Source organism: Balaenoptera physalus (genome assembly GCF_965194825.1).
Source record: "Balaenoptera physalus genome assembly, chromosome: 4".
Lineage (NCBI taxonomy): Eukaryota > Metazoa > Chordata > Mammalia > Artiodactyla > Balaenopteridae > Balaenoptera > Balaenoptera physalus.
The window spans coordinates 123,286,745-123,312,067 of NC_138891.1; the positions used below are offsets into that span (position 1 = coordinate 123,286,745).

The following is a 25,323-nucleotide window of genomic DNA, read 5'->3' on the forward strand; positions in this document are numbered from 1 at the left end:
ATGATTTCTTCTGGTATCTGCTCAGATATTATAGTAAACTGACAAGTTTTCAATAGAAAGATAACCCTTTCTCTCCAACATCTCCACCCTCATTCAACATTACTTTCATTCCTGTTACGTAAATGAGCCAAAGAAGGGTCCTGTATATTGGTGCTAATGTTGTTTTCTTCTTCAGAGCAGGCTGGGGCCATTAGCTCAAAAACCTCACCAGCACCAAATTCAAAATTTTGTGTATTTTATATTTAAAATCCAATGGTTTTAAATATAGCCCCAAATAAGCATATTTTAACCATTTAGAATCAGTTTGCTTCGCACACCCTTCAAAACTGCACCCACCTTCTGCTAGCCATAGATAAGACTAACTCTGGACCTATGCAGGATCCCAAGTTACTGCTGCCCTCTGGAGCTCTCCAACTGAAAGACACCATGCTATGCTGATGAGTGACATCACATAGACACATAAGCTCACTACTCAAGTTCCCCTTTCTCTGAGGAATTTCCTTGCTCTCCTCCCCTTATGGGTGGTGTCCCTAAACACACACACACACACACACACACACACACACACACACACACACACACAATGTCTCTGGAAGGTCTCCTGCTGTGAATAACTTATCCTCTCATGCAACCTGTGCAAGTGCCACCCAAGTAAAGCCCATTATGTACTGCTGCCACCTTGTTGTGTCTTTTTTCTTGATCAGTCCTGAAATCCTTGAACTCACACTTCCCAACAGATACTTTTCTCCAGAATTTCTCAAACATGATCATTATTAATTCTCTAGGAATATGTTCTGAAACTTTATCCATTTAGATTAATCTTAAACATATACTATGGCTTTTATTTTAAATTTATTTTTTCTTGGCAGTTTTATATGACTTCTCTTTAAATGCTAATTTAAATTACTAAATTGTGTTCCACCTCATTTTTTTCCCCAGATGATCACAAAAATTTTTGTCTTAAGAACTCTTTTACACTTATAAAATTATTGACAATCCCCAAAAGTTTTGTTTATGTGGATCATTTCTATTTTTACATATATAGATATATATCATATTATATTGTACATGGAAACTGAGACTTTTTAAAATATTTAATTCATTTAAATTTTAAAAAGTTAATTTATTATTTGTCAAAATAATAATCATGCTAATCTAAATAATGTATTTATGAAAAATAACTACATTTTGAAAAACAGTGAAAGAGTGGCTTCTTGTTTTTTTACATTTTTGTGAGTTTCTCTAATGTGTGCCTGAACAGAAGACAGGTGGATTCTCATATTACCAGCTGCAAACTTTTGTGACATATTTTTGAATGTGAGCAAAGGAATCTTTTAGATAAAGAGATTATTGAACTTTTCCTCCATTAGCATAATCAAATAATTTACATTTGCAGGAGAAAATCTATCATCACGTAGACACATGGTTGGAAGAGAGAGGGCCTCGTAGATTCTCTAACTGGGTGTTGGGGACCTCAGGTGTCCTTGAAACATCCTTTGAGAACCTCTCCTATAAAATATTGTTAATCATAAAATGTACACAGAAAAAGGACAAAAATGGCCAACTTTAATGGTGAAATTTTTCATCAAGGTGTCTAAAATCTTTGGATTTGTTTTGAGCTGATGGATTTTCCATATTAATGTTGGCCTTTTATTTAATTATTACCTCTTACGGTGGAAACAAAAGAAAATGAAAGTAATGTTTTCCATGCTTTCAACTGTAATTTTTCACGTGACTTTTCCCTAATAAGATTTTATTTGGAGGTTATATTGTCTGTAGACATTCAGCTATAAATTAGCTTTCTTAAATTATATGAAAATTATTAATTTCAGTTTTGTTTTATTTTCTTATTTCCTCATTTATATTTTTTGGTTATAAAAATAATCCATTGTTGAAATAGAATATTGCATAATTACCACCAAGGGTAATTTGGAACATCTAATTTAGTCTTTAGTCAAAATTATATATTCACTTACCTTTTGACAAATCAATTTTACTTTGGGATAATTAGTTGCAGCATTGATTGCAGAAGATAAAGATTATAATAGGTAGCTCTTTGGTCATACATACAGGTGACCAATAGTTTATCCACAGGGTAGAAGACTGTACAATTTGAACAAGTGTGAAGAAATTCTTTATGTAGTGACATGAATCTATCCCTTACATGTATCATCAACTTGAGAATAAAAACATGGTACAGAAAAGTGTATAGTTTGTAAAAGGAAAAAGGAAACAAAAATGTGTGTTAATATTTGCATAAAGAAATATAAGTAATAAAGTGGTTAATGAGGAAAGGGTTTAGGTCAAGAATTCTGTGTGCATCTTCTTATTTTATTGTATTTTTGAACCCGTGAATATATCTATTTTAAAAGTCAAATTAAAAGAACATAAAAATCAGATTTATTTGGAAAAAACTTGAAAAATACAGAAAAGCATAATGATGATAATGTACCAAATCTTCAGTTAACATTTTCTCAGTCTTTTGTACTTGTTCACTGAAGGTAATATTTATTTGCCACCGTTTCTCAGGCTTTCATATTACGGTTCACCAAGAATGGAATTTAAGATGGCAATGGAAACTTGTCCCTTGAAATTTTTTTAAAGCAACATAATAGGCCAATTTGATCCTCACTATCTCTTAGTGTGATGGTATCAAACAGAACTCTTACTGCTTTCCTCAGATAGGTTTGATTTTAAAACTCAGTGCTCATCAGATAATTTTAATTATGTTACTGATTTACTGTATTCACAAATTAAGAACAAATATGTGGAAAACACCTGCCAATTAGTTATTAATTCTAAATCAAGTACATTAAAAATATTGCTTGATTCTGTAGCAAGGCAGTAATACTAAGTATGCTGACACTCAAGATTGGAAACCACTGACTACATTTATATGAAAAGAACTATATGCATTTGATCAATGAGCTAGATTTTCTTTCACAATGAAATTTTATAATTAGTTAGCTTTTTTATGTTAATCACTTGATATTTTGTATGTGTTTTGAGTTCCAAAAAAACTTAGTTCTATTAAATAGCACTTTAATTTGACCAACTTCATAAATATGAAATGGAAGATTAATGCAAGTAACCAGAACCAATATTAATGAAAATTAAGAAAGGATAGGTGATATAATAGTCTATGAGGCAGTAGTGAAGAGCAAAACAAACAAACAAAAATAAAACAAATAAAGTTTAAAAACATGAATATTTGACATCATTGATGCATGATATGACCATTGGAAACATCAAAATCATGATGGAAATGCATTTTACATAATTTAAATCTTATTGCCTAAGGAGTGCCTATATCATATTAAAACACCATTCTTTTTTACTACATGACATTATAAGCAATTGGTATATGAAAAAATTGCTGAAGAGGTAAGTTGCAAAATGAAGATACTTGCTTTCTTATCAAAGGAGGAGTCTTAGAATTAAACTGAAACAATTGCAATTTTCTAGCATCCTTGAGTAATATGAATCAGCTTTGCAAATGTGGTTTCCTAGTTGTTTCACTTTTACCTCTCTTCAGTGTTTATACGCAATGGAAAGAACCATGTGCTGATGAAGGCATGGAAAGACCTGAGGAAAGAAACTAAATTATTTTCCATATACACTGAGAATAACGCTATAGAATGTTAAAGCTACAAGGTACTTTGGTGTTAACCTGGTCCATCTAGTCTCTTGGCCAGGGCCTGACGTATCTTATGTTACTTTCCTTTTACATTGCTTCAATTTTGTGGTAAAATACACATAACATAACATCAACCAGTTTAACCATTTTTTAAATGTACAGTTAGGTGGTATTATATACACTCATAAGGTTGTGCACCAGTCACTACCATCCATCCTCATAACTCTTTTCATCTTGCAAAACTGAAACTGTATACTCATTTAACAGTAACTCCCATTCACCTCTCCCTCCAGCCTCTAGCAACCACCATTCCACTTCCTGTATCTGTGTTTTTGACTACTCTAAGTGCACAATAAGTGGAATCATAGAGTATTTGTCTTTATGTGACCAATTTATTTCACTTAGCATAATGTCCTCAAGGTTCATTCATGTTGTAGATATACTACAACAAATAGCTAGAATTTTCTTTTCTTTTTCAAGGATGGATAATATTCCATTTTATGCATATACAAGATAATGCTTATCCATTTATTAATCTATAGACATTTGTATTGCTTCCACTTTTTAAATATTATGAATAATGCTGCCATGAACATGGATGAGCAAATATCTCTTTGAGGCCTTGCTCAAAATCCTTTTGAGTATATACCCATAAGTGAAATGGCTGGATCACATGGCAGTTGTATTTTTAATTTTTTGAGGAACCACCATAGTGTTTTCCATTTTCCATTTTACCAATAATGCAAAAAGTTCCAATTTCTCCACATCCTCACTAACGCTTGCTATTGTACTTTATTTTTTAAATAGTAGCCTTCCTATTAGATATGAGGTGGTATTTCACTGTAGCTTTGACTTGCAGTTCCCTAAAGGTGCTGTTGAGGATCTTTTCATGTGCTTATCTGCCATTTGTGCATCTGCTTTGGATAAATGTCTATTTAAGTCCTCTTGCTCATTTTTGAATTGGGTTATGTATTTTTTTTGTTGCTGAGTTTTAGGAGTTCATTATCTATTCTGGATGTTAATCCCTTATCAGATATACAATTTTTAAATATTTCCCCCATTTTGCATGTTGCCTTTTTACTCTATTTTTTTGTTGTTGCCTACACCTTTGTTATCATATTGAAGAAAACATTGCCAAATCCGGTGTCATGAAGCTCTTGCCTTATATTTTTTCCTAAGGGTTTTATAGTTTGTAGGTCTGATTCTTTTCGAGTTAATTTTTGTATAGTGTCCTCTTCTAATCCTTTTTTATTCCTTTGGAATTGTTAATGTTGTTTCGTTTCTGATTTTAATAATTTGAGTTTTATCTTTTTAAATCTTAGTCCATCTAGCTGAAGTTTTGTCAATTCGGTTGATCTTTTTAATAAACCAACTTACGGTTTCATTAATTTTGTCTATTATTTTCAATTCTCAATTTAAAAAATTTTTCTTCTAATATTTATTATTAATTTTCTTCTGCTAGCTTGGGTTGTGTTTATTCTTTTATTCTAGTTCTTTACGTTAAGATTAATTTTTGACATAACATATGGGCTATCCTGGGAAATGTCCTACATGCTCTTGAGAAAATGTGTTTACTCTCTTTTTTGGATAGAGTATTCTGTATATATGTGAGAACTAGTTGTGTATTGTGTTGTATAAGTCCTCTATTTTCTTACTTATCTTCTGTCTGGTCATTCAATGCATTATCGAGACTGTATTGTTGAAGTCTCCAACTATTATTGTAGGACTATTTCTTCCTTCAATTATGTCAGTTTTTGCTTCATGTATTTTGACGGTCTACTATTAGGAGCATAAATATTTACAATTGTTATATTTTCTTGCTATATTGGAACATTTGTTAATATACAATGTTTTTCTCCTCTTGTAAACTTTTTGATTTAAAGTCTATTTTGTCTATTCATATAGTCGCCCCTTCTCTTTTTTGGTTATTATATCTTTATCTTTTCACTTTCAGTCTATTTGTGTCTTTGTTATTGACAGTGAATCTCTTATAGATAGGACATAATTTTATGATGTGTTTTTAGCCATTGTGCCAATCTCTGTTTATTGAAAAGTTTAATCTATTTCCATGTAAAGTAATTATTGATAAGGAAGGACTTACTTCTGTCATTTGGCTGTTTGTTTTCTAAATGTCTTATAGATTTCTTTGTCTCTCATTTCCTACGTTACTGTCTTCTTTTTGTTTAGTCAATTTTTTGTAGTGAAACTATAAAATTCTTTTCTCATTTCTTTTTGTATATATTCTATACTTATTTTCTTTGTGGTTATTGGTGGTATTGCATTTAATGTCCTAAAGTTATAACACTCTAATTTAAATTTATACTAACTTAACTTAAATAAATATAAAAAACTCTGCTCCCTTAAAGCTTAACTCCATTCCTTTTAGTTGTTGATATCACAAAATTATATCTTTTTTCATTTTATGTCTCAAAACATGAACTGACAATTCTTTAAATTACATTAGTCTCTTAAATTATGTAGAAAACAAAATCTGGAATTATGACATAGTTAAAATCATACTAATTTTTTTTTAATATATATTAGTCTCAAATCATGTAGAAAAAAAGTTCAGTTACAAACTGTTGTTACAGTAGTACTAGCTTTTTTATTGCCCATGTATTTACCTTTATTGAGCTCTTTATTTCTTTATATGGCTTTGAATTACTCTCTAGTGTCCTTTTATTTCATCTTGTAGGACTCCCTTGAGCATTTCTTGCGGGGCAGGTCTAGTGGTAACAAACTCCTCCAGCTTTTACTTATCTGAAATGCATTAATTTCTCCCTCACTGTTGAAAGACAGTTTTCAGGGATATAGGTTTCTTGGTTGACAGTTTTGGGTTTTTTTTCCTGTAACACTTTGAATATATCCACCCACTGCCATCTGTCCTCCAAAGTTTTTGATGCAAAATCTGCCGATAATTACTGAGGATCCCTTGTATGTGATGAGTCACTCTTCTCTTGCTGCTTTCCAAGGTTTTCTCTTTGCCTTTGCCTTTTGAAAATTTCATTATAATGTGTCTTGGCCTGGTCCTCTTTGAATTCATCTTAGTTGTATTTTGTTGAGCTTCTTGGATGTTTATATTCATAGCTAAACTTTTCAGCCATTATTTCTTCAAATATTCACTCTGTCCCTTTCTCTCTCACTTTCTTTCTGGGACTCCCACTGTGTGATTGTTGGTCTACGTGATTATGTCCCACTGGTCTTTTAGGCTGTATTCACTTTTCTTCAATCTTTTGGTTTTCTGTTTCTCAGATTCAAGAATTTTCATTGCCTTATTTCATATTCACTGATTCTTTCTTCTGCTTACTCAGATTTGCTTGTGAATCCCTCTAATGAATTTTTCATTTCAGTGATTGTAATTTTAAGATTCAGAATTTCTCTTTGGCTTTTTTTTAGGTTTTCTATATCTTTATAGGTATTTCCATTTTCTTCATATATTGTTTCCTTGAGTTTTTCCACTTCTTTCTTGAGTTCTTTGAGCATCTTTTAGACAGTTGTTTGAAAGTCTTTATCAAGCATATCTGCCCTCAGGTCTTTTTCAGGGACAGTTTCTATTGATTTAATTTTTCTTTTGAATGGGCCATACTTTCCTATTTCTTTGTATGCCTTGTGATTTTTTCTTTCTGAAAACTGGATATTTGAACATAATAAGTGCTTCCTATGGAAATCAGATTCTTTCTCAATCCCAGGGTTTACTGTTACTGGTTATTATTATTATTATTGTTGTTATTATTATTATTATTGAAGGCTGTCTCTATGTCAAAGATCAGCCTGAGATGTAAATTTAAGGTATCCTCAGGTATTTTCTAAGCCTACACCTTTCCCTGGACATGCATAGTCACTTTCTAATATGTACATTATATGCAGTTGTTTTTGAATGTCCTAGTGTTTAATGTCTAGCTCCCAAAATGGTAAAAAGAGAAGAATAAAGTGGGGACTAAAAGAATGAGAGTTCATTAAATCCCCTGGATCTCACAACGACTGTGGGAGGTATAACAACAATGGCCACTACCTCTTCATCTGCACCTCTGTGATCAAAAGCATCAGTCAGTGATCAGTGCACAGATCCTTGATATCTGAATGACAAAGTCCTTTTTGCCTATCCTGGCTTTCTTTGTGCAACCTACTCTAGGAACATGTGCACAGCTACCTGCCTCAGTTGAGGAGGGGGATAGGTAGCTGCCACTGTACTAACAGCTGAAACTGACCAGTATTAACCACAGTTTATTTTCCATGTCTTTGCCTGGAAGTTCCAAGCATTCAGTAGACTCCACAGTTTCAAGATAGTTACATTAGACAGATTCTGACAGTGCAGTTGTTGTGTAGTTGTGGAGACAGTTGCCTGGTACTTCCTACTCTGCTATCTTCCCCAAGTCCTCTCTTATGTGAATGTCTAAGTGTCATGGAGCCTTAAAAGTAAAAACAAGAAAATGTAATTATGAAAAGGCTGAGTCTTAAGATTAGCAGTCCTCTGCCAGTTAAAGAATCTACATGTGAATATATTTGATGATATACATTTAGGACAGATCTGAATAATCAATAAATTAGAAAATAGTTGCTTTCCCGACAATGGTAGAGTGGAGTTTGTTATCCTTATCCTGAATAAATTTGTAGAAATTATTGGTATTTGTTAATCAGAACCATACAAGTATTTCGTGGTTAATACCGTATTATTTATCTTCCAAAAAACATTTGAAGGAAAGTGGGTGGGGAAAAAGACTGCAAGACACAGAAGACACGTAGACTAGCTGGATTCCACTGTTGATGAAGGGGGATTAAGATGTCAAATTAGTGATGTCTTTGGTGCATAAGCAGCCAGTGAGGGGAATTATAACTTGAAGGTGAACCAAAGCTTCCATGTAAGTTATGGAGCTACTTCTCTACACATCCCCATGTTTCTTGAAGCTAAAATACAAAAACAGAAACTTACAAAGGATTGACTACTTAACGGGTACAGAACATAAATCTTGGTAAAGTTATTAAAACTGGACATTTCAGATATAGTCAAATGCCAAAACTATTTTTAAAAAGTTAAAATAGAGTAGATGCTGGTCTTGTGAGAAAAAAATAATCAGATGAAGTATAATTGTTACCTCTTTTAAAATTATTTAATCCAACTCAACAGTGAGTTCAGAAGCAATAAGGTAATATATGTAAAAATGCTGTACAGTCTAAACAGTAGCTAACAAACTGCCTGAACATCTTGACATCTGAACTAGTGAAAACCTCTGCAGATTTTGATGCTATTTTTCTTCAGAATAGTTCTAGAATTACTCTTCAAAGTACCTCAAAGTATCTAAACATGTAATATTAATATTTTTCTACTAATCTACACTACGAGTAAGAACACATATGTCATTAGCAGAGTTAACATACCATAAAACACAGAGATGAAGATTTGTTAATTCTTAGAGATCATCCAGCATATACGGTTTACTTTATAGATAAGAAAATTATGATAAAGAATAAATAACTTGTTTAGGTTAGTAACAGTAACAGGACAAGAACTGGAACATATGGCTCTCCATTTGAAAATGTTTCTATCTACATGAATACTATAGAATACTATAGTCAAATTTCAATGACTTAAAATGCAGAGTTAACATCTGAAAAAAGAAAAGTCCATCCTATTGTAATACTAGTAATTATTATGTTACTTTACAGCCAGCATGTCATGTCATGCACCTTGTATCTAAATTCATAAAGGCAGAAACTTGATTAATTGTGCTGAATTACTAAGATACATATTAGTTCCTATCCCCACCATCAATTGTGATAATGCAACATCAGTGTTGACCTGAGTGCTATTGTAGAGATATTTAATTAAAATCACATTTCTAAATGCCTGTCTGGTCATGTTGTTTAGGATATGTAAAATCAAATATATTAAATAATTAATTTTAGGAATATCATTTCATCATATTCAATTGAAAAATCATAAAAGTGTAAATTAAATAAAAATTTATGCTTTACTTTGAAATTTTAGCTTCTGTTATGGATGTCATTGATTTGTTTATTGCAAACAGTGCATTTCAGTAACAGTTTCAACGTGTTCAAAATGTGCAACATACACAGTTTTTGCAATGTAATTAGTTAGAAATTGGGGAAGCTTAATTTTAAAATTGAATTGTTCATGAAAATCTATTTCATACTCTCTATGGATTAAGCAGTTTCTCTTCATAAAATGTTCTATAGTTGTTTGAAGAAATTAAGTGTAGTTAATCAGAAAGAACATTATGGTTTGACACTTAATTTGAAAGCCCTGTCTTGAAGCAGTGAATGCTTGCTTATAGAAGTACATACACCGATGAGAACCCAAATAGGAAATCCATTTATGCTCCAAGTAGATCTCAGTATTGATGTAAGTCAGGGTGGTATTGTCTGACTTTCTGTAAGAAATAGTTCATAAAAGTGTGTGTATATGTAAATATATATATATATTTGCTAAAATGTCTAGTTTATTTTTAGTCTAGTTTAATAGATTAAAAATAGTAAAACAGCATTACAGTGAATTATCTAATTATTGTACATTAGAAGGCAGATCAGTGATTTTAGTCATTTTACTATGCAACCAAGTCAGTCCTCTTGATATAAGTACAGAAGTGAACTATCAAGTTGTAAAGCTTAGCTTTAAAAGAAAAAAAAAACAGTAAAAAAGTCCCAGTGGTGTTGGTAAAATGTTTTTCATCTCTATTTAATCTACATTCATCTGTTTTTCAGTGCCGCCAGCAATCACAATGCCTCAGAAATCCTTTAATGCCACAGCAGAGAGAGGAGAGGAGATGACATTTTCCTGCAGAGCCTCTGGCTCTCCTGAGCCCACCATTTCCTGGTACAGGTAGGTTATGTACCCACATCGCTTTGGCTTGTGTCCATAGTCAGGCTTCTGGAAAAATATTTACAGTCTTATCATTTTGTCCAGAATGGAAACACTGTTTTTGAATTTCAGTTGAAAATGATTTTCGTTTTCAGTTAAGTTGGTTAAATTAACTTGTTAAAGAGAGCAACAGAATGATTTAACACAAGTCAAAGGCTGCGCTCATAGCCCTGGTCATTCTATCTAAAAAGCATGTTTCTGGCCAAAATGGGCCCAGGAGCCCTGTGACAAATTCAGCCATTTTATTGTTCCTACTAGAGAGTACCCACAAGTGGAAATTCTAGTATGGATGGCACCACTGTTGTATGTGTACAAAATTATATTTTATTAAATATAATTGTATATTTTATTTGTGTACCATATTATTACAGAAAAAGCTAATTGTGTAGAGTTAAATTTCAATAAATTTAATGTTATGTAACAAAAAGTTCAAATGAATAAGTTCTCTATTCTAAATCTATTGTTTTACAGTTCACTTTTATATTTTTTTTGAATTTTTAAATGCTATTTGATTTCTATTAACATCAAACAGATATCAAAATATTCCACTCTTTTAGGTTGTGGCTCACACTGTTAAAAGGGAGACAATTAAAGTTTAAAAGTGGACAGTCTTTTAAATATGTATTAGTTATTAATTGAGGTTACTACTCAAGCAAATCTGTAAATATTTATAGAATCACTTCTATACTTCATAAATCATATACTATAAGAATAGTCACAAGAAAACAATTAGAAATTTACATTCAAATTGGCAAAAGTGTCCATAATAAGGATTAGGTTTTAAAAAAATATTTTAAGGAGAATAATTGAAATTCAAAACGATTTTTTATTACTTTCTGAACATTTACTGATACTATCTTCAAGTTTCAAACCTTTATCCCTTTAACATAGCAGGTAGAAATAAACAAGATATTTCTTCAGACAGGTGTTTCTAGAAGTTCTTTGCAGACAATAATTCCTTTCTGACACACTGTTGGTATTTTTAAAGGGATTACACATCAAGCATTAACACATTCACCCCAGATAATTATCATGTATCTCAGAGACTTCTGGTTTCTAGTGTGTATCCTTAACAGTCAATATTAGATCTAATCACAGCGAGGAAAAGCTCCTGGATCATTCATTACAATGAACAAATATTGGTCTAGAGTCTTATCCTCATCATTTTATCTTTCCGGAGAGACTGACTTTCAGTTTAGACTATTTTCTTAAAGTTTAGCATTTGTTTAAAATTCTCATATGTAAGTGGAAATATAATTATCATACAGCCTAGAATAAATCAGATTCAGAGGCTAATATAATTGAATAATTTAAATTCATGATTTTGCACCTCCATTTTTTCATATGGCATTAGCCTCATCGTTTGGATGGAATAAAATAATAATTATTCTAGTTGCTGGATGTATAATATATAATGCGAGAATGGGAGTATGTGATAGTGTTCTTAACAGAGGTAAAATTGGTATCAGAGGAAAGTTTTCATTGTGACATATTTATCTATAGATATAGACATGTTATCTTTGTGAAAAAAATTCCAAAAAGTATTAGGGCAGCAGTGCAGAGAGAAAAATCCAGACACTACCCGTTGCATACAGATAATATCTCCAAGAGGTATGAGTGAAACCAGTAAAGAAGGTAGTTGAAGACCAAACATTGAGGAAAAATAAGAAATTTTCACAAAGAGAACCAGGAACACTTGGTGACATGAAAACCAAAGTTGGAGTAAAAGCAGAAGCTCTTAATATCACTTTCTTCGTTTCCATTCAAATGTTTCTTCTACTTCTATTGAGAATACCATATGGATTTTTATTGTTAGCCCTTTAAATTGGTGAATTCCATTGATTTTCAAATGCTAAAACAACCTTGTGTTCCTTGGAATGAACTCACTTGTAATGTCTAATCTGATTTTAATCCCAGCAGAGTATTTTTCTTCATTCTATTTCTTATGTCTATAAGTTTGATGGAGGCCTTTTTTTGTCTTCCATTTCTCTCTTACCATGCTCATATTTTAATTCCTTTAACATATAGAATATATTTTAATAGCTATTTTAATGGTCTTGTCTACTAATTCTATCATCTGTATCGTTTCTGGATCTTTTTTATTGATTAATTTTTTTCCCTTGTTATAGGTCATATTTTCCTACCTATTTACTATCCTGTCAATTTTTTACTGGGTTTCAGACATGGAGAGTTTTATGTTTTGAGGTGTTGGATATTTTCATGTTCTTTTACTTTAGCTTTGAATGGAGTTAAGTTGCATGGGGAAAGTTTGATCTTCTTGAGGTTGCTTTTAGGCTGTTTTAGGTGGATACAGAACAAGCTGCAGTCTAAGATTAACTTGGATTCATTACTGAAGCAGTATTCTTGTAAGGAAGCAATTTAATGTGTTTAAATTTGTGTTTTAGGAGGTCTTTCTACTCTGGATGACAGGGATGAAAATTATTCCTGGTCTTTTGTGAGCTCCTGGGATTGTTGTGCTTTATCTTTTCCAATGGTCCTTTCCTTACTCTTGGAAAACCTTATTGGAGTACACTCACTGATCAGTACTCAGTTAAAGATTGGTTGGAAACCTCTGCAGATCTCTGTAATTCTCTTTCTTGTGCCTTCTTCTCACATTTTCTTACCAGCAAATTCTAGCCACTTTAACTTGTATCAACTGAGAATTCTGTCCTCCAGTTCAGATACACTGCCTGACTCTGTATGGGTTCTTCCTCTCTAAGGGGCAGTCTGGAAACTGCCTTCAGGTAGTAAGCTATGGTGGTCCTCAGAGGTCACTGTCATGTGCTACCTGTTGACCAGTGGTTGAAAACTGTTATTTAATCTCTGTGTCCAGTGTTTGTGTTGTTTAAAATGAAAGAGTAAATATGGTTTTGTTACTCCACTATGGTCAAGAGTGGAATTGTTCTCCCTTTTTTATCATTTCCATCAATCCTCTAATCCTAACCCTTACTTTCTTTTGCCTGGAAAAGTGGCATTTAGAGAAGTGGCTAGAATTTCAAAGGATGGCCCCGTAGAATTTCATCAGAATCCTTTGGGAGTCTTTTTCAGACATTGACATTCCACAGAAATGTACTGTGAATAACAATGAGTACTTTCTATATAATGGGTTTGTTGAGAGAAGTATTAAGACCTATTACCTGAGTTATTATTCTTTAATGATGTTTTTAAACTGAGCTCTTTAAGGGAACATAATCTTTACAAGCTGACTTCCTTTAAATTCTTCAAGACCTACTTATCCACTTCAAAGCTCAGATCATGGATGTTTTTCCCACGAAAATTCCCAGAGTATTCCAGCCATCATCTTTTCCATTCTCTTCTATTATAATAGATCCCCTACCCCACCCCTCCCAACACACACACAAAGTTATGAATAAATGCATTAATGGGATCTATATTACCCTCTATTACTATCAATCAGACTATGAATTCTTCATGATAGGTGGCCCTGTCTCACTCATTTGCTATACTTCAAACCTTTAGCACAATATTTCACATGAAGTACAGAAATAATCTCTTTATCATAAAGAACACTAGAACTTAGTTAACCTGCTGCTTATATTACAAACTAAACCTAAGTCTCTTCATCTGTGAATTGACAGATGGGGAAATCATACTTAAAATTTAGTTCTCTGATCTGTGAATGAGGGTGGAGAGGGAAAATGCACATCTGTGAGCTAATTGTATTTAACCAGGTTAATAATATAGGGAAAGTGTTTCCTAAGCCACAAATTGCTGAAACTTCTAGTCGATGATGATGATGATGATGATAATGAGACAAATGAATACTTTTTTATTTACTAGATTAAGAAATATATTGTATCACTAATTGTGGTGAAAGCCTTATCCATACATAAAATTCTAGGCAAAAATTCTGAAATCTTGTCATTATTTATACTTCTAAATATTTGATTAGTAAAAATATGAAAAAAAAACCCAGAAAAGTACAGAGCACTATATACTTTTGTCACTAGTATTTAGTAAGGCCTAATTTTTCACCACTCATGACTTTTTGCACATTTCATGTTGTATTAACACATGTCAATAAAAGCTGGAAAAGTAGATGTTATTGAGTCATAGAAAGGCAAGGACTGTGTTAAGATATGTGGCAGTACTTTCTAGAAAGCAGAACTAGAATTCACTGCAAAGATCATTTAGAGTATCAGAAAAATACTCTGTTTCATTCTAGGTAAGATTTTTAATAATCCTTTTAGATATTCCTCTTTTTTAATTTACACTTGTATGGACAAGTAAATCCCCCCACACGTAAAGGTAGATCCTAAATTTTTACATTAGTGGGTCTTAAAATCAATTAATTGTCCAAAATACCATGTTGGCAAGTAAAAAAGGAGAAAGAAAAGGAGAAGGAGGAAGTGGAGATGAGGAAAATACATTTGCATGGAAAAGAATGTACAATATAAGACTTCACACATATTAAGATTTCAGATTTAAATGAATGTAAAATATTTATTTTTACTGTAAGTTGTTGTAAAACAAGTTTGAAAGATGTTGTTTTAATGAACAACAAAACTAGAATTGAAAAGAAATGAACACTACTTCAGTCCAGAAAGACCTTGGAAACTACTTAAAAATACTTATATCTGAGAAAAATTTTTTCTCCTCACTAATGAATTAAATTGTTATACACAGCATAACTTCTATAACTGTTTTCATGTAATTCTTTCCTCTTACCCTTTTATTGGCAGTACCTATGTGCAATATAAATTCATTATTTATTTAAATTGCATTTACTTTGTCTTTGAAGGGTGTTTCCGTAGAAATTATTTTAAACGTGTCCCTGGAACCTAGTAAAGAATTACATTTCATAAATATGTGTTGCCTCACCAACATGAAATGTGTGTTTGGAATTAAAATCAGCAAATAAAACTTTTTTTTTTTGCTAATAATCAAAGTGAAAATTGAATAAAAGTGTTTTTTGCCTCAGATGAGTGTCAAGATTTCAACACGGCTCAAACGTTATTCTTGTCTCTAAAGTCAAAACAACTTTCAAGTATAATTTCAATATTTATGTATTAAATTCTATTGAGCTAGTAAAAGTATATGTTTGACTGGAATATAGCTTTATCTGTCAATGACAGTAGCCATGAAATATTGACAATTACAGGTAAAAAATTTGAGTATGATCTGCTCTTGAGTTTATGAAGTCAGATTTATGAAGGTCAACTTCTGTTTTCTTCTTTAGAAATGGCAAGTTTATTGAAGAAAATGAAAAGTACATACTGAAAGGAAGCAATAAAGAACTCACTGTCAGGAACATAATCAATAGTGATGGGGGCCCGTATGTCTGCAGGGCCACAAACAAGGCAGGAGAAGATGAAAAACAGGTACTTCTCCAAGTCTTTGGTAAGTATTATAGCATAGTAGTTAAAACTGTAATGTCTAGAGGGGGATCTGAGTCAAATTTTACTCTGTCACTTATATGAGATATTTAAATTTCCAAACCTGAGTCTCAGTTTTCTCATCTCTAAAATATATTTTAAAATTGCAGCAACCAGATAGAATTATTTTAAGAATTATATGAGATTATACATGTAAATTTTTGTAAAATATTTGCTGACTAATAACAGAGGCTGGAAGAAAATTCATTTAAATTACACATATTGGGATCTATTATATTATATATGGGTTGATCCTCATAAATCTTTAAATGACATATGTTGGGATCAGTTTTACTTTTAATATATTAATACTTCAAAAGAGTTCACCTATAAGGCTATAATTTGGAAACATTGACTTGTAACCATAATTAAATACTCCCTTTTCATTTTACTGAAAGGAAATGTACATAAATGTCTTCCATATTTACCAAGAGCCATATTGCCTTCTTTGGGGAGCTTACAGAGAGTAGAAAACCAGTAAATTAATTTTTAATTATTGATTTAGCCCCTATTATATTTACAAGAGGAAAAAATTTTGCTGGTGAATATTTAGAATATGATTGTTCTCTTTTAAAAAGCAAACACTAAAAATTATAGGCACTACTAATATTTAGTATGCTTTCTCCATTCTTAAAAACATTGTTATCAAAAAGCTTTCACAACAAAGAAAGGGGAAGGAAGGAGGGAGTACTCTATAAGAGTAAATACTCTTTGGTGACCTAAATGAGAAGGAAATACCAAAAAAAAGAGGGGATATATGTATACGTATAGCTGATTCACTTTGCTGTACAGTAGAAACTAACACAGTATTGTAAAGCAACTATATCCCAATTGAAAAAAAAGAATAAAATAATACATGAATCTGGTATTGAACTTTAAAGAAAAAAAGAAATTATAGAACAAACAAACAACTACAGGACTTCTTTAACAAATAAATTGGGTGGGGGCAGTAATTAAATATGGATCAAAATAGACATAAGAGGAACCTCAACCAATCACAGTATATAGGCCTCATTTGGATCTTGATTCAAACAAATCAACTGTACAAGGTTTTATGAGACAACCAGTGAAATTTGAACACTGAGTAACTGATTACTAATAAAGTTGTGTTATGTGTTATAACAACCACAACAAAAAGAGTAAGAAGGACCAGTGGTTGCAGTTGGCAGAAGCAACCATATTACTTAGACCAAAAGATTAATGGTAATACATGTGTGGACACACCCTCTGCCAGCTGGTCCTGTAGTAGCTGTAACAGAAATGTTTTCTATACTAGGGAGATTTTCATAAAGCTTATATTCTAACAAAATAAGACAGACAATAAAGAATATACCAAAAAATAAAATAAAATTTTATTAAAAAATAAAATTGGAATAATAAGATGTTCTAAGAAGAAAGTGAAACTAGATTAATCAGGTGTTGGGTAAAAAGAGCTGTTATTTTGGAAATCATGGTGTTGGAAAGTTACTCATAAGGGTAATGTTTAGATGTGTTTACATAAAAATCTTTAACGATGAGAAATCAACAAAGCTATGAGCCAGGAGAAAATTGTTCACATAGAGGGAAGAGTAACAAACTTAAAATTATTAGAAATTATAGAAAGCATCTAATTTGTTCCATCAGTATTTCCCACTTAAGAAAATGTTCTCTTTAAAACGTACAATGCTAAATATGACTCAGTATAAAAATAAATTAATAATTAGAAATGATAGTGTTTGAGATAATTCCAAAGGATAAATAATCTCAACCTATCTCAATGAGCTCATATGAAATATTTAGTTACTTTTTAAAATTAATCTGGCAGTGAGTAAGAACACAAAGAAAGTTTCTAATATTTTTGTCCTTTCAAATAGAAAATAATGAATGAAATATAATATGCCATATCGCTGTTGTAATCACTTTGTATAGTAACACTGAACAGATTTGTATTGTGTTTGACACAAAAAGCATGTATATAAAGTGGAAATAAAACTAAATCCATTAAAGTCAATGGAGTAAACACTGAATTGTAAAAATATATATGCCATGTTTCTGATATCAGGAATCTAATTTTCTAGGATTAAGAACAATTTATTTATATTTCATAATTGATTGCATTTGGTGATTAAAAAGAAACCTGTTCTGAAATAATAAGTGCTGGCTTTTATCACTTCTAGGTTCAAACAAATAAAAACTTAAGAAATGCCAGTAATACAGAATTTAAAAACTTAAAGATCTTTGGTATATGTAAATTTGTGGAGGGACGTAATTTTTAATATTAATATAATTTAAATTACTAGACATGATGTTTTGGTTTTTATAGAAGTCATAACTGTAAAGAAACAATTATCTACAATATGGAATAATATTAAGGTAGTCTGAGGTCAAAATAAATCAGCTAGAATAATAAAGGTAAATAGTATGTATATATATTTACTTGATAAATATTTTAAACATTGCATATAATTACACTTACTACATATTCAGAATACAGTCATTATTTTTCCTCTTTGGTGAAATTGTTTTTAAAGTTTAAGAGATAATCACTACATAAGCAGATGTCATACACAGACATACACACAGAAGTACTCATGTGACTTTAAAAGAGGAAAATTTTATTTTTTAGCTTGAAAAGGAAAAAATAATAAAGTGGCTTTTAATTGACAAAATCTTGGAAGGAATTATACTTTTTATGTTGGTTTCTAAACCACTTAAAATTATTTTTGTAATCATAATCAATAGCATTATTTTCTAGTTTTTTCTCCTATAATTTGCAACTCTCCTGGCATTCTTATAAAGCAAAGCATGACACTATATCTGCTCAAAGTTAATAATTCCATACTATGCTAAAGGGTACTTAAATGGTCACCATGAATAGTAATATTTTCCTCCAATACAGATTGAGTAATGTATATATTTTTTACAGTACAGCCGCACATAATACAGCTTAAAAATGAGACTACATATGAGAATGGTCAAGTCACACTAATATGTGAAGCAGAAGGGGAGCCTATTCCAGAAATCACTTGGAAAAGAGCAGTGGATGGCATCACTTTTTCCGAAGGTGATAAGGTAACAGCTATTTAATATATAGTGTTTTTCAAAACTATTGTATTGGGTTGGCCAAAAAGTTTGTTCAGGTTTTTCCATACCATCTTATGGAACTTTTGGGTGAACCCAATATTTTCAGTGTTTTGCATATAATTAAATATCACATTGGACTCCAGTTTATCAAGTAACTTGTAGGAATGCAATAAATGGTTTAATTCTTAAAAAGGTGACTCTACCACAGTTAGCCTAAAAATAAATTCAGAGGAGAAAAAAGTCAATTTGTAATATTTAAAGTTGTTTTTCATTGAGCCAAAAATCTTAGGTTGTTAATATTTTCTTAAGTTTGCCTACATGCAAACTTTTGGTATATACTATATCTATAAAATATCTTATTGCAATTTCAATTCCTACACCTTGTGCTGTGAAAATGAAAATAATTTAAATTCACAAATTCTGGCTGTCATTTAACTCTTAACTCTTTAGCATTATCTTTATGCAGTAGGACAGTAGGTTTCTGCCTTTATATAATCTATAACCTAATAAAGACCAATAAGTACAAACACAACAAAATACAGCATTTTGGTAAATGTCACTCCCATGTAAATTGGTGACTTTTCATCAGAATGCATTCAAGTTCCTAAGAAATCAGGTAAACATTATCATATATTTCACCGGACTCCACAGATTTTCATTATTGTTATTTTTTGTAACTAGTTGTATAAGGCCCCAAGTATAAACCAAACTGAAACAGAAAGAAAAAGGCAGTGGATTAATAATATGATAGAATTGGCATTTTCACACATGTAAAAATTATCAGATTAAACACATAGATCTCTTTTCTTTCTCAGTGTTAAAGAGCAACCTTCTTAAAACCTCTTTCATTTGTTCAAATCAATTTCTGTTGAAGAAAATGATTTCTAAAATATAAGTACCTTTGACTTACCAACATTGATAGCAGCAAAATTTGAAATCAGTTTGTTCAAAATATGCTTTCTATCCCTCCAACTCATCATGTAATTTTAACAACATGCTAACTCCATAAATTGACAAAAGAGGCTTCTCCCTGGCCATTTACTATTTATCTTTTGAAATAATGTATTCCTGTATATCACCCTTCTTAGCCCCATTTCCTCCTCATGATGGCATTTTTAAGGGCATATTTCTTTTTTTTTAACTATCCTACAGGCCTTATTCAGCTCTCACCAATTCATGCACCCATTTGTGTGTGTGTGTGTGTGTGTGTGTGTGTGTGTGTGTAGCCCTGTGCAATTTTTTTTTAAATTATTTATTTATTTATTTATTTATTTATTTTTGGCTGTGTTGGGTCTCCGTTTCTGTGCGAGGGCTTTCTCCAGTTTCGGCGAGCGGGGGTCACTCTTCATCGCGGTGCGCGGGCCTCTCACTATCGCGGCCTCTCTTGTTGCGGAGCACAGGCTCCAGACGCGCAGGCTCAGTAGTTGTGGCTCACGGGCCTAGTTGCCCCGCGGCATGTGGGATCTTCCCAGACCAGGGCTCGAACCCGTGTCCCCTGCATTGGCAGGCAGATTCTCAACCACTGCGCCACCAAGGAAGCCCAAAGGGCATATTTCTTTTGGCAATAGTTATACTATTTTGATATACTTATTTTATATATGAAAGTTGAAAATCAAATTTATAAAATGTGAATGACATTGGCATTCTTCTGGCAACCCAGAAAAATGACATAGAGTTTGCTTTCATACTTTTTTAACTACTGTGGCACATTGCCAATCTGGAAAGGCGTTATATCTCCATAAAATTCTTTAAAATTGTCCAAAAATTTAGATATATAAAACTGTAGATAACTGTTTTCATTGTCAGTTTAGTACTTTTCTTTGGACAAAATCACTCAAGAATAATGATTTTCATGTTTAGACACCATTATTAATTATATGTTCATATTCCTAACTCATACTTTCATTATTTTTTTTTGTAATATATATTTCCTGAAAGTTCTCTTCTCAAACATAGCTTTTACTCTTCATTTAATAGATGTTTCCTTATGTTCGTACCAATAATGAGAGGTACATTATATTCAGTTATCTTATCAGTAAAAAGTTATCAAGTAACTAGAAGACCATGATATTTTGTTCTATGCCCCAAGCCACCAAAACTACATACAGAAATTTCTTTGATAACAGTTGTGAAAAATAATCACCTAGTTTTTGTTTGCTAAGGACCGTGTCTATTAAAGCACACAACTTTTGTTTTTCTTTTGCTTTGTCACAAAACCATTATAGAAACCCTAATACACTTTTGTTGTTCCAAACACAACTTTTATCCAGTAGATATACAAATTAAGACTACTCACTTCCTATCCTGACTTTTCTCCAAAATTATTTTAAGAACACTGCCTTATTTCCTGGATGGTAAGCCTCCTTTCTCCTAACATTCCTAGTTTCTTCAACAGCCGAAATACAAAAAATGAAGAGTTGAACTGAGCCTTGCAGTAAGTCACATCTAGTTTTGAACCTCAGCTCAGCCATTTATGACGCTTCAGCTTTGGCAATACTATGTGAAGTCTTTTTAATATGAGTTTCTTCATCTTTAAAATGTGGATAACAATATTTATTTCACTTATTGGTAGTAGATGAAGAGTACATTGTAAAATGCATATCAAAGTCTTTAGGATATTGTAAATATTCAATAAACTTTATTGTTTCTTTATCATATTGCATAAATATTGAAGCATAGTTTATCTTGTTTCTATGATTTTGAGTAAACTCAAATGGTTAATAGACTCCATAAAGTCTGATAACTAAAGTCTGTTTAAACATTACCGTAGAGTATATTGTGATTATATCTCTCTTGTCATGAAAAGTAGCATGAGATTGTATTTGCCTTAAGAATCACTTGGAGAGCCTGTTAAAATGCAGATTCTAGAATCCCACTTTCTGAGGTTGATTTAGTATGTCAAGCACAGGACCTAGGAGTACTTTAATAAACTCATCCGTTGGTGTTATATGGATGCTATTCAAGTCATCCATACATTGGAAAGCAGTTCTCGAGCTCTAAGTCAAATGAAATTGTACAACTCATCCTTTCAACAGAAAAATGCTCTTGAAAAATTACTTGGCACCTTGATAGGGGCTTGGAAATCACAGAATAAAACAATCAAAACTTTTCATTACTATCAATGAAAATGATAATTGTGTAGGTCATAGACAGTGAAATATCATCAGTAATATACTTCAAACTAATAACTCCATCCAAAAATAGGAAAATATATTTAGCAAATATGTTCATCATTGTAGATTTTCAAAGAAAAGGGTCTCAATTAATGTACTCACATGTAGATATTTTCTGCAGCTGTAGTTCTGTAGCACTGTTGGACTATGCATGTTAATGATGTACTGTAAAATATCTTTGCATAATATATCCTTCAGAAACAACAACAAAAAGTATAGTGCTTAAACACAGAACTCTTTTAAACTCATAACTATTTTCTCTATAATCTACTTTAATTCATCTTCCCTACATTTAAAATAATATATGTAATTTTAAAAACTCTCCTGAAAAATTTAAAAAATACATGTAATATGTAAGAAAAATACAGTATGCACTTGCTTTAGAAATATTTTCTTAATATCCATTGTTATTTTAAGATATTTTGTTCTTTATTTTTTTAAAAAAATTCACAGTTTTACCTCACTAACTTTTAATTATACATTTATTGAAAAAATTTGGGCAATTTATTTTAGTGGTAACTTGATAATTTTTCATTAAAATATCGATTTACTTGGGTTATCAAAAATTTTATTAAATTGATAGCTTAATTTTAGCACATTATTTTTTTGGAGTCATCCTAAGATACATTTGTGTATAAAAATTAGAAAGCCCTGGCCTCTTCATTTAATAGATGCTATATACTTAACTGTAATAATAGTTAAATGCACACAATAAAGTTTAAGACAGAACAAAAGCTATTATCATGGAATGTGTTTAATTCAGCTATGACTCAAAAGTTGTAAATTGTTTTGCAATTTAAACACTAAGCAATCTAATTTTTTTACATTAAAAATCTTTATTTTCTAAATAAAACCATGCTTTTTCACAGGGTTGATTTGAGGATTATGTGAGATTGTATGACTAGAGTGTTTTGAAGTCCCTGGTATAAACCTCTGTCATCTATTTTGAATCATTTTCCTTAAATGATCCCTTATTATCATTCTTATTGATCAGTAAATATTAGTAGATGTACGATTATAGATATTGTTAAATTAGTATGGGAAGTCATGAAGTGTCATGCACGTCAAAATTTAATCCCAAATTTGTCACTTTGGCGTGTCATTTACCATGTTACTTCTCCTGCCTGATTTCAGTTTCTGCACGTCTGTATTAGGGTAATAATAAAACCTACCTGGAAAAGTTTCTAAAGACGAAATGAGAGCATGCGGATCAGTATCTCAGACCCAAATTGAACGTAAAAGTGTTATCTTCTCTTTTCCTTGGAGGTATTTAGTCTTTAGATACTTTAGAAATGAGACAATGATCATATTAATTCTGTGACAACAACCACTGCCCCAAAGAAACCAGATAAAAACTAGTATGAGCATAGTCATAGGTATTGTATGAATAATATCATCCACAAAACAATAGAATATTGTTACAGTTGTTGTAGGTTGTGCATCTTTGAATAGCTATATGTATAAGTTTACTATGAAATAATCTCTAGCAGTGTCATTTCAATGACTCATATATGAACTTGTCTTACCATACTAAATTCCAAATCTTGTAACTATATATTGCATTCCTCTTGGAAGTTGACGATGTTGGGAATCTGCATTTGAGTGTCATCTTAATCACTGTATGTATCAATCTCTATCATTGCAGGGAAATACTACAGATGAGGGCTGTAACTTCCTATCCTGAATAAGGATAGACTTTCAGATTACTCTGAGAGATAAAGCCTGGTCTTTACTCGGTGAGAAACAATATCAGACTAGAAATACCACAGATTTATTACATCATCATCTTCCTTTTCCCTCTCTCCCAGGTCTATCTTCTCCCACTCTCCCCAGAATTTTCCTTTGTAGGAAGTAGGTCATTTTTTTGCTTCCTTTTGGGCCCTTTTTCACCTCCGATATTATGTAGCAATAAATATTGATTTGGAAGAGACTCTTCCACATTCTAAGAAGTACCTAAACAAGTCATTAAGATAGGAAGAAAAATAAATTGTATACCCCACAAAGCCAGGTTGCTTAAGAATGCCAGTTCTTCATCAATTTTCAAAATATGATTTCATATTCATATGATAAAATTGTTTTATTTTGAACATTTTTTAGAAATTTTGTTGCTTGTCATTTTGGGAGTAAATGGAAGTAAAAGATCTACAGGAAGTGATTTTTATCTCTAAAATTCTTACAAAAATGTAAACATAACAGTAACCAATCTCATCTATATGAATAGAATGTTTTATGTAATAATTCTAAAGTGCTTATAATATTGTTTGGTGGATGACATCGCACATGAGTCATGTATCTACTCTTAAGATACAGAATCTATAATTATTTTATTTCTGGTATATTTGCCCTACAGAGTAAATTTTAGTCCTACCTCCAGTAGAAATTAATCCCACTCTACACTGAATAAGAAGTATTTGAAATGTATAGCAATAATTTGTAACTGTTTTAAAGCAGAATTTCTCAAACTTCAGTCATTTGACCATCAGTTTCATTTCTTTTCCATATTCATGTGCTGCCTGGACTGTTATACACTTAATTTTTTTTCTTTAAATTAAATTAGTGTTTTCTTTATTCTAATCCTAACCAAAAATATCAGTTACATTTTAAAGTGCACATCAAAGTAAATATAAAACTATAAAATAAAATTTGTTTTAAAAATAGTACCTAAACTTAGCATGTGCACCTTTACTGGTACACACACCATACTTTTAAAACACTGCTTTTATTTCAAACATACTTTGAATTAACATGATACAAAGTTTAGCTGCAGAATTTTGAGGACAGACCCTGTTATGCTTTCTTTTATTTGGGGGGTCAAGCACTTCCCTCCAGTAAATAAATATGCTACATTTTTAGTTAATGGGTAGAAAGTTCACAAATCATAGTAACAAAAACCCATTTAATTTCAATCCTTAACACCAAATGATCTTTTCAAAATGATGCCAATTAACTCAATAAATAAAGCATAGTGATTTAACTTCAAAAACAATTTTTTTCTATTTTGCTGAAGTAAAATATGAAATGCTGGTAATGGTCTAAGTTTAGATCAACTCAAACTTTGTGATTAAAATAATAAGACTTTCTGTTCTTTTACATTAATTTGAAAAATGTGTTTTTCTGTGTCAAAGAAAACAAGCCTACTGATTCAACATTAACTTTAGTACTTTTAGTCCATTTTGC

The 25,323-nt window shown here is 31.5% G+C and overlaps 1 protein-coding gene across 3 annotated transcripts in view; it reads left to right on the top strand.

Moving 5' to 3' along the window:
- The window catches only part of NCAM2 (neural cell adhesion molecule 2), a 491,886-nt gene that overhangs the window by 301,719 nt on the left and 164,844 nt on the right, over nt 1-25,323 (top strand). For all 3 annotated transcript variants that reach the window (XM_082460389.1, XM_082460390.1, XM_082460391.1), the window contains exons 6-8: nt 10,358-10,475; nt 15,715-15,875; nt 18,816-18,961. In XM_082460389.1, the coding sequence (XP_082316515.1) occupies nt 10,358-10,475; nt 15,715-15,875; nt 18,816-18,961 (425 nt within the window). The remainder of the gene's footprint in view (nt 1-10,357; nt 10,476-15,714; nt 15,876-18,815; nt 18,962-25,323) is intronic.